The sequence below is a fragment of the Panthera pardus genome, unplaced genomic scaffold, assembly GCF_024362965.1.
Source record: "Panthera pardus isolate Hobbes unplaced genomic scaffold, ASM2436296v1 HiC_scaffold_6, whole genome shotgun sequence".
NCBI classification, from domain to species: domain Eukaryota; kingdom Metazoa; phylum Chordata; class Mammalia; order Carnivora; family Felidae; genus Panthera; species Panthera pardus.
The window spans coordinates 99,181,479-99,192,062 of NW_026526991.1; the positions used below are offsets into that span (position 1 = coordinate 99,181,479).

A 10,584-nucleotide genomic window follows, 5' to 3' on the forward strand; every position below is an offset into this window, starting at 1 on the left:
AGAATCCAAACTGTGTAACAGATAGAGACGTCTCTGAGCTCTTGATTAAGACTGAGAAATCAATTTTGAATTGTCGGAGGCATTCTAAAGAGTTCCTTAAGTACAAAACTCCATACTAGAAAAACCGTAAGCTGTATACCTAACTATACTGTATTTAGTCTAGAAAATACTGTATTTTACCAAAATCGACTGAAGCATCCAGAAGTTACGAAAGAATTACTGGTAGTTGACATTTCATACCTATTTTTAAAGCTGTGCTCACCTTAGAGTAAAGGGAGGGAGTCCTCTGAGCCTTCAGAGAAAACGTGAAACTACTAACTCTGTGTTTCACCCCAGAGTTCATGTCTCTGAGACTGACGGATGAAACCAGCAGAGACCCCTGTGCGGGGCGTCTGGAAGTTTTCTACAACGGAGCTTGGGGCAGCGTTGGCAAGAGTAATATGTCTGCAACAACGGTGGCGGTGGTATGCAGACAACTGGGCTGTGCGGACAGAGGGACCATCAGCCCTGCATCTCTGGACACGTCGTCCAGGCACATGTGGGTGGACAACATTCAGTGTCCGAAAGGACCCGACACATTATGGCAGTGCCCGTCTTCTCCATGGAAACAGAGACCGGCCAGCCCTTCAGAGGAGACCTGGATCACGTGTGCTAGTGAGTACCCGCCAGCCTGGATGAAAACTCTACTTTCTAATCCCCACTCGCCTCTTCGGATCTCACGACGTAGGCCTGAATGACCTCTGGTGCCAATTCTACCCGGATGGTGTAATCGGTTTCATTTCATTTGGCGGATAGGTATTCAGGATCGGGGATTATTTTTCCAAAAAGCGTGACACACCCTGTGGTCTTCTTGAAAGTTTATTCGGTTGCTTTCTCTGAGAATGAATGAGGAGCACGGAATATATAATTCAGTATTTGACTCGTGAACAGTCTACCTTCCCTTTCCCACTTTTCTTTCAAATATTATCTTGTTCTACTCGTGTAAGAAGGGAAGCCGTCAAAAAGACCAGTCCTGAGGTATTTTGTCATTCTCTATCTACTTAAACTGGAAGAGATTTTTTTTTTACGTACCTGTCTCCTAAACCCTTTCTCCTTGAGAGAAATTAACATTATGCAATGTTCATTTCGTTCATTTCACATTTCCTGAGTCGCAGGCATGAAATGCGCCCAGTTTGCTGAAAAGACACAGAGTTTCAAAAAGGATAGGTTTTGTTAAAATATATTTTTAAATGCAGATTAAATAAGTCAAGTATTCAAACAGAGATTTAAAAAGAATTTAAAATCTCTCTTTTCCCCTGTGACCTCTTGGAAGTTTTTGTGTTCTCAGAAATGATCTGGGTGTCTCTGACTTTTCAGACAAGATAAGACTGCAGGAAGGAAGCTCTAATTGTTCCGGACGCGTGGAGCTCTGGCATGGAGGTTCCTGGGGGACGGTGTGTGATGACTCCTGGGACCTTGAAGATGCGCAGGTGGTGTGTCGACAGCTGGGCTGTGGCCCAGCTTTAGAGGCACTAAAAGAGGCAGCATGTGGTCAGGGGACGGGGCCCATATGGCTCAATGAAGTCAAGTGCAAAGGAAATGAATCTTCCTTGTGGGATTGTCCTGCCAAAGCCTGGGGGCACAGCGACTGTGGGCACAAAGAAGATGCTGCTGTGAGGTGCTCAGGTGAGTATCTGGAGCCTGGACTAAGCGTGGAATCCCTGGCAGCAAAAAGGGGGTGGGCAGTGAAGCGCACTGTGCAAAGACTAGACGCATCAACCCAGGGAATCTAGTAGGAAGAGAATCATGATGCTTCCAATCTGAAGGAATGAAGAAAACATTTATGGTTGTACATTGGCTTCACCAAAGGAAGAGCATGTAACTATATGTATCTCTGTACGGAAGGAATGAAAACAAGGGGACCCTGGTATTAGGTGGGAAGAGTAATCTACTTGGTTGCCGGGCACCGAAGGCTCACATAGGAAATAGAAATATTTGTTCTACATATTACTCCCCAAAGTGAGTCTTCTCTTTTCTCCTGCAGAAATCGCCGTGGCCCAGAGATCATCAACGGCTGCAGGTATATCGTGGGGTTTATGAGCCTGGGTCCAATTGCCTGTGTTATTTAGAATCTTTTCTGCCAAGAGACTTTAGGTCAGAGGTAGTTCTGAAGATCTGAGGTGTACTTCGGCAATCCTGTATTTCAGAGAAGGATGGTACTAGAGATCTGGGTCTTCCAGCTAAGACATGATCGTCTCTTGTGATACTTCCTTGCCCTTAGGTCGCTCATCGCTTGTCGTATTTGGGATCCTTGGCCTCATTCTGTTGGCCTTTCTCGTTGCTCTCCTCTTGTGGATTCAGAAGCGAAGACGGCGACAGCTGCTCACAGGTATCAGCCAAATTATGGTCTTTCTCATGTCTCTATGGGATTGAAGCTTCTTGGGATAAAATACATATTATCTCAGTATATATCCATAGTAGACGCAAGGATATGCATATTAGACTCAAGTATAAAACAACCAAAAGGATGGAATCTAGAAGAGATTTAAGCAGCTTCTCAAAAAGAGGGAACAAGATTTCAGAGGAGACAGGGGTTTGGGCTGTTTGATGATTTCTGCACTCTATCTGTATGCTAATTGGGACATTATAGAATCGATAGTTTGGGATGAATATGCTTATATGGTTTAGGAGGAATCCTTTCTTGCCCAAATACTTATTTGCTGTCACTATGTAGTTCTTATTAGTTTTACTGTTCAGTGAAGCAACGTGCTAGGCTCTGGAGATACAGACATCGATAGTCAAGTGTTTTTGTCTCCATGGCATTTCAAGTCTAGTGGAAGAGATATTCATGCAGACAAATAAAGTGCAATGTGGTAGTGTACACTAAGATGGATAAGGAAAAAAGTGGCACAGAAAAGGCAGTAATTAACTGGAGGGGCAAGGGGAGAATCGGAGGCTTCTAAGAGGCTCATTTTGAAAATCAAGTTCAAAGAACTGGGTAAGGTGCTTTATAGGGAAAGAGAAAAAATATGTACAAGTGTGGAGAAGCTTAAAGGATGGGCATATATGCTGTTTTGAGGGGAAGTAAAAGTTGGGTTGCAGGAGAGAAGCTGCCGGTAAGTCGGTAGAAGGAGGAGGAACAGAGTATGTAGTCGTGTACTCCATGGTAAGAAGATTAATAGTCAAAGAATACTATGTGTGTGTGTGGGGGGGGGGTGAAGTAGTCAAGCTGTTTTTCAGAAAGTTCTGTTTGATGACAGGATGTATGAGGGGTTGAAGGAAGACCACGTTATTGACCAGGGTAGCATTTCGAAATCGTTCAGATGGAAAATGACAGGGGCTTTAGTGAGAATGGAGAGAAGAGGAGAGATTTTAGAGAGATTTTTTTTTTTAAAGTTCTGATGAGTTAGAGAAGACCACTGCCTGCCTTAGGGGAAGAAACTGGGAAGTCAGGCGATGGCAATAGGGGAGGTTTCGCCTCCTCCTATTGACTTTAATCATGGCCTTGTAAGGGAAAAGCTTGGTAGTAGAACGGATGGAAACAAGACAAGGGCATGGGTAAAGATTCAGTATGTTTGCATTGCTGCGGAAAAGCACTGGTAGGGAGGGCGACTTTTATTACGAGCTGATCCCTAACCTAGGGCCTCTGTTGTCAGTTTCCTTGAGAGGAGAGAATTCTGTCCACCAAGTTCAATACCGGGAGATGAATTCTTGTCTGAAAGCCGATGATCTGGACGTGCTGACTGCCTCAGGTCTGTGGGTTCTTTGAGGGTTCTTTGAGGGTCTGTAGCCCTGGGGTTCAGACGGGTAGCTACAATTACAGTGGAGGCATTCCACTGTGCACAGCAGTGGAAAGGAATCTCGAACATGGAATAGGAAGTTATGATGCACAAGGAAGAGAGGCAGAAATGAACGACAGATTACTCTTGGAGAACATAAGAATTGCAACCATGTGATCTGGCTTAGAGATCTATGATTATGTCTGATGGAGGGACAGGGAACCATGCAAGAAGCATATTATGACTTGGACCTCATTTTCTTGAAACAGAAACTAATCTTCTAAAGGGTGGTTTCACTCGTCACGTCTCTCATAATTTCTTGCCTTCTTACCTCCTGCTGCTTTCCTTTCTCTTACTTGCTATTTACTATATTTCCCCCTAAAAGTCTGAAAGCTTAAAATTTCTGTATCTTTATCCCATAGAAGCCATCACTATTCACAGGATTACTCTGATTTCCCATTACATGATTCTTCTTTCTTTGTCCTCCAACTTCTGCTTAGCGACAGTGCATGAATTCTGTCTCTGGGCAGCAGAATTCTGCTGGGTTGGAAGAAATCTCTCAACACCCACTTTCTCCACAAACGCTCAACACCTTCTCAGTATTCCTTACCATCTGACAAGGGCCCACCTCACTTCTTCAATCCCAGGGACTTGGTATTTGCTGCAACTGTGTCAGGAAAACATGTACAAGGCCTGGGAAAGACTTTCTGTGCCCCTTAAATCACACTTGGTTGCCTTCCTAATTGTGGGCAATGTGTTTAGATGTTCAAAGAGCTGCTAAGGCACTTGAGGGGAGGTCTGATTTATTTCCCAGTAATTATTTTCTTCCTTTCAGAAAATCCCAATGAGTCAGATGATTTTAGTGATGCTGGGCTAATTTCTGTGTCTAAATCTCTTCCTGTTTCTGGATGAAAAAGAAGACCATTCTGAGGTGCACTGAAAAGGAAAACGGGAATTATAACCCAGGGAGGTGAGTGAGGAGAATTTATTCAATGTTGTTCAAAACAGGTACATTTTTTTTTGAAAGTTGAGAACTCCTCTGGTATTAGGAAAAAAGAATATATATACACATGTTTCCATATATATTAATATATATGTATATCCACTTTCAGAATATATAACAGCTCTTTACAGATGTGACTCATTTTTTTTATGTTTATTTATTTCTGAGACAGAGACAGAGCACTAGTGGGGGAGGGGCAGAGAGAGAGGGAAACAGAGAATCAGAAGCAGGCTCCAGGCTCTGAGCTGTCAGCACAGAGCCTGACACAGGGCTTGAACTCACAAACCATGAGGTCATGACCTGAGCCGAAGTCGGTCACTCAACTGACTGAGCCACCCAGGCGCCCCGATGTGACTCTTGGCCAACTCTTAGTTGTATATTCTAAGCAATAACAGTGGTAGATCATAGAGCTAAGGAAGAACTGTGTAAATTAGTATGAAAAAAATCTTTTCAAGATATTATAAGGGTCATTTGAGGAAAGAGAAAAGACTTATGTCAACACTTGTATAATGTTATGTTATGGTAAAGGTAGTATACGATGCCTGTAAGAATACAGAAAGTTTTCCTAAGAAAGTTTGAGATTCTGAGGAAGATGTGATACTCAAGGGAAATATCAGATGATTGAAAGATAGACAACTTTAGGGCAAGGACATAGCATGTACAAAATATGGAGGCATAAAAAAGAACCACATCTTTGGGGAACAATAAGAAGTTTTTCCTTCCAAAATATGTATTGAACAGGGGCATCTGGCTGGCTCATTCGGTAGAGCATACAACTCTTGATCTCAGGGTTGTTAGTTTGTGCCCCACGTTCGGTGTAGAGATTACTTAAAAATAAAAATCTTGAAAAACATATGTATCGAACGTGTTTATGGTGACAAATGGTGTTCTGAGCACTGAAGACACATAACTAAAAGATACTGTTGACAAAGGCACGATCGTTTAATGCAAATCTTGCAGTCTACCTGAGAGAGAGGAAGTGGTGAGAATCAAAGCAGAAAGGTTGCGTAGACCCCTATAATGGGCGGCTTTGCCTGCTCCTGTTAGGGAGGCAGTGAACTTTGAAAAATGAAGCTGGGACAAGACACAATCGGGTTTACATTTTATAATTTACTTTTCATGCAGGAAGTGTAACAAGGGAAAAGAGTGAATAGACAAGAAATTTGTTAAGTTATACATCAAAAAGAAAAATGGTGAAATGAGATAGTGCAGATATTTTCTATCTTTAAAAAAACTATTTTGGGGGGACTATACCTTTAGAAATTATATATAGCAAAAGTATGGTTTTGTTGTGGAAATAAATACAGACTGAGACACAGGATTAAAGTCGGAACTCTTAAAAGTATAAAAATGTAAAGTGTCAAATCATTTATGTACATATATACACATAGAAGCTAATAAATTATATATAGCATTAAAAGGATAAATATATATACAGTAAAACCTTGGATTGCAAGTTACTTGTTCTGCGAGTGTTCCGCAAGACGAGCAAACATTTCTAATAAGTTTTAACTTGATAAACAAGCGATGTCTTGCAATGAGTAGTACGCGATGCCCAAAGTCACATGGTCACAATGAGCCAATGGTTCATGAAATTCGCTTTGATCTACGAGTGCTTTGAATTACAAGCATGTTTCTAGAATGAATTATGATTGCAAACCAAGGTGTTACTATATATATATATATATATATATATATATAGTATATATTGTATACATATAGACAGAGAGAGAGAGAGTAGATAGATAGATCTATCTATATACATATATCTTAACAATTGTTAAAGGATAGCATGTGATAGATCACTCGGCAAAGCTATGAAAACACAACTCACACAGAATGAATTTCGAGTGACACCTAGACATTTACAAATGCTCTAATTCACCAGTATGTCTGGGAGGTTCCAATTACAATTAACACTGAGATATCACTTTATATAAAACAGACCACCAACAATTTAAAACAGTGCCAATATCGCTGGTGGGAATACAGAGAAAATTTTAGACACTGCTATTGGAAATGAGAGGTGTGGTAGCTTTTGCCGAAAGCAACCTAAAAAATGTCTCTTAATCATTTTTTAAACGCTTCACATCCTTTCATACAGAACTTCTCCCACTGAGAACTTCATCCATGCAGATAAAGAGCTCACATATAATGATTCCTTCCCACAGCATTGTTAGTAATGGCAAAAAGCTAGAAAAAGTGAATGACAGTGACGCAGTGGCTAGAAAATTATGGTGCAGCCAGTTGAAAAAGGAAAAATCACCCACAAACGTGCAATATCATTCCATTTATGTGCTCATGTTATCAAATATAATTAAATATGTTTACATCTATAAGATTACATGTGTGTGTATATATGTGTAGAGAAACATTAAAATCTAATAACATTATTAGATTAAGACTACAAATGCCTTTTGATTTATAATCTTGAACATAGGAATATTATTCTGATGTAATGAATAATCATTAAACTACTTTTTCCTTAAAGTGTAATCACTGCTGAAGCACTGTTTCAGAATTACATGGAGATGCTTGTAAAAATGGTATTTTGGTATACATCATAGTTTTATGAAAAAGGCATCATTCTTGGGCCCACTGAAGTTTGCAGATCACTGCATTTAAGTTTTCTGTTCAGGAAAGTAGCATGCTATTTAATACATGTGAGTTTGTGTGTGTGTGCGTGTTTTGTGCACACACACACGCGTGTGGTAATAGAACACATTAGATTACATTATAATGGAATTCCTTACAAGTGTGTATGAAGAGGAAAATAACAGTTTTTCCATGTATGGCTTTTGTTCAGCCTTTAAGACACCTTGATGAAGAAGACCTGAACTACCAAATAGAGGAAGAATCCCCCTCGTCCACTGAAGATTACAGTACGTTCCTGTATCTCCTCGTATCCCAAAGAAGGCTGCTGAATTTGTAAAAATTAAATTGGTGAATGTAACTATTCAAAGCTGTTTATAAGACTGTCAAAGGGATTAAATAAAAAGGAATATTGCTAATTTGAATTTGTCTTAACTTCCTGGTCTTGATTTTATGAATTTCTGAGTAGGCTTTCTGATTTTTTGAGAGGTTTGATAAATGTAACGTGATGTCTTTTCATTTGAAGATGTTTTCATTTGCACATATGTTTTTTCTAGTTTGGTTTAAATAACAATTTTCTTCTTATTACCAAATCAAAACAAATTTGTTTTTCTTTAGTTTTTTTTCAAATTTTTATTTAAATTAGTTAGTTAACATATAGTGTAATATTGATTTCAGAAGTAGAATTCAGTGATTCATCATTTACACATAATTCCCTCTCTTTTTCCCCCTTCCCATATGTTCATCTGTTTTGTTTCCTAAATTCCACATATGAGTGGAATCATATTCTATTTGTCTTTCTCTATTGACTTATTTCACTTAGCATAATACACTCTTGTTCCATCCACATCATTGTAAATGGCAAGATTTCATTCCTTTTGATGGCTGAGTAATATTCCATTGTCTATAGATACCACATCTTCTTTATCTATTCATCAGTCAAATGATACTTGGGCTCTCTTCATAGTTTGGCTATTGTTAATAATGCTGCTATAAACATTTGGATGCATGTACCCCTTCAAATCAGTATTTTTGTATCATTTGGGTAAATACCTATTAGTGCAATTGCTGGGTCATAGGGTGCTTTTATTGTTAACTTTTTGAGGAAACTTTGCACTGTTTTCCAGAGTGGGTGCACCAGTTTGGATTCCCACCAGCAGTGCAAGAAGATTCCCCTTTCTCCACATCCTTGCTAATACCTGTTGTGTCTTGTGTTGTTAATGTTAGCCATCCTGACAGGTGCGAGGTGGTACCTCACTGTGGTTTTTTATTTGCATTTCCCTGATGATGAGTGATGTTGAGCATCTTTTTACGTTTATTGGTAATATGTACGTCTTTAGAGAAATACCTGCTCTGCCCATTTTTAATTGGATTATTTGGTTTTTGAGTGTTGAATTTGGTAAGTTCTTTATAGATTATGGATTCTAACCCTTTATCAGATATGTCATTTGCAAATATCTTTTCCCATTCCATAGTCTGCTTTTTAGTTTTGTAGATTACTTCCTTCACTGTGTGGAAGATTTTTATCTTCATGACGTGCCAATAGTTCATTTTTGCTTTTGTTTCCCTTGCCTTCAGTGATGTGTCTAATAAGAAGTTGCTGTGGCCAAGGTCAAAAGGGGTGCTGCCTGTGTTCTCCTCTAGGATTTTGATGGTTTCCTGTCTTACATTTACGTCTTTCATCCATTTTGAATTTATTTTTGTGTCTTGTGTGAGAAAGTGGTCCAGTTTTATTCTTCTGCATGTTTCTGTCCAGTTTTCCCAGTATAATTTACTGAAGAGACTGTCTTTTTTCCATTGGATATTCTTCCCTGCTTTTTTGAAGATGATTTGGCCATATAGTTGTGAGTCCCTATCTGGATTTTCTATTCTGTTCCATTGATCCATGTGTCTGTTTTTGTGCCAGTACCATACTGTCTTGATGACTACAGCTTTGTTATATAGCTTGAAGTCCAGAATCGTGATACCTCCAGCTTTGCTTTTCTTTTTCAGGATTGCTTTGGCTATTTGGGGTCTTTTGTGGTTCCATACAAATTTGGGGATTGTTTGTTCTAGCTCTGTGAAAAATTCTGGTGGTATTTTGATAGGTATTGCATTAAATATGTAGATTGTTTTGGGCAGTATAGACATTTTAACAATATTTGCCCTTCCAATCCATGAGCATGGAATGTTTTCCATTTCTTTGTGTCCTCTTTAATTTGTTTTATAAGTATTCTTTAGTTTTTGGAGTGAAGATCTTTTCTTTCTTTGGTTAGGTTTATTCCTAAGTATATTATTGTTTTTATAAATGGGATCAATTCCTTGCTTTCTCTTTCTGCTGCTTCATTATTGGTGTATAGAAATGCAACAGATTTTTGTACATTGATTTTATATCCTGCGACTTTGCTGATTTCATGTGTTAGTTCTTAGCTCTTTTTCTAAGAAAGGGAAAGTTAATGATTATTGAAAGGTTAATAATACATTGTTATCTCTACAAGACATGAATCTTATTGGTTCCTAATTGGTTCCCAATATGTAATTCTGGTCCCCGATAAAATATGCACAAGGGGCGCCTGGGTGGCTCAGTTGGTTAAGCGTCCGACCTCGGCTCAGGTCACGATCTCGCGGTATGTGAGTTCGAGCCCCACGTCGGGCTCTGTGCTGACTGCTCAGAGCCTGGAGCCTGTTTCAGATTCTGTGTCTCCCTCTCTCTCTGAACCTCCCCCGCTCATGCTCTGTCTCTCTCTGTCTCAAAAAAAAATAAACGTTAAAAAAAAAAATTAAAAAAAATCTGCACAGCAACACCCGGTAAAGGTACAAAGACTGAATGGTTCACTTCCTTGTTCCTTAAGACAGTGTAACTAAAACTGAAATGAATATGCAAATTATGTCTTTTCTATATAAGTGTAAGTTATCATAAGGAAAGTTTATATTTTAATAAAAATCACGTATCCATATTACATATTAACATAGAAGATAAATCTAAAGAAAGATTTATAACAGCTCAACACTAAGCTTAGAGTCTGTTGTTAAATATTCCAGTGTTAGTCGCGAATAGATTTTTAACCCTTTCTCAGTATTCTGGTATTGAGTACACTCTGTTCTAGCATTTAGGGCTTCAAAGCCACAATCTTGTAGAATCATGAAATTTGGGTCACTTCCTATTGTTTTCATTCCTCTTGTCAATTTCAAACATATATTGGACATAAACTAATTAAATCATTTAATCATTTAATCTTTTAATAAACAATA

At 38.9% G+C, this 10,584-nt stretch overlaps 1 protein-coding gene across 1 annotated transcript in view; it reads left to right on the plus strand.

Annotated features, from left to right (window-relative positions):
* CD163 (CD163 molecule) overlaps positions 1–7,778 on the plus strand; it is a 29,060-nt gene extending 21,282 nt beyond the window's left edge. The window contains 8 exon segments of the mRNA XM_019464617.2: positions 337–654; positions 1,357–1,665; positions 2,024–2,059; positions 2,261–2,368; positions 3,636–3,731; positions 4,594–4,665; positions 4,668–4,728; positions 7,568–7,778. Of these exon segments, the coding sequence (XP_019320162.2) occupies positions 337–654; positions 1,357–1,665; positions 2,024–2,059; positions 2,261–2,368; positions 3,636–3,731; positions 4,594–4,665; positions 4,668–4,728; positions 7,568–7,574 (1,007 nt within the window). The 3' untranslated portion in view covers positions 7,575–7,778.
* Positions 7,779–10,584: the final 2,806 nt, after the last annotated feature.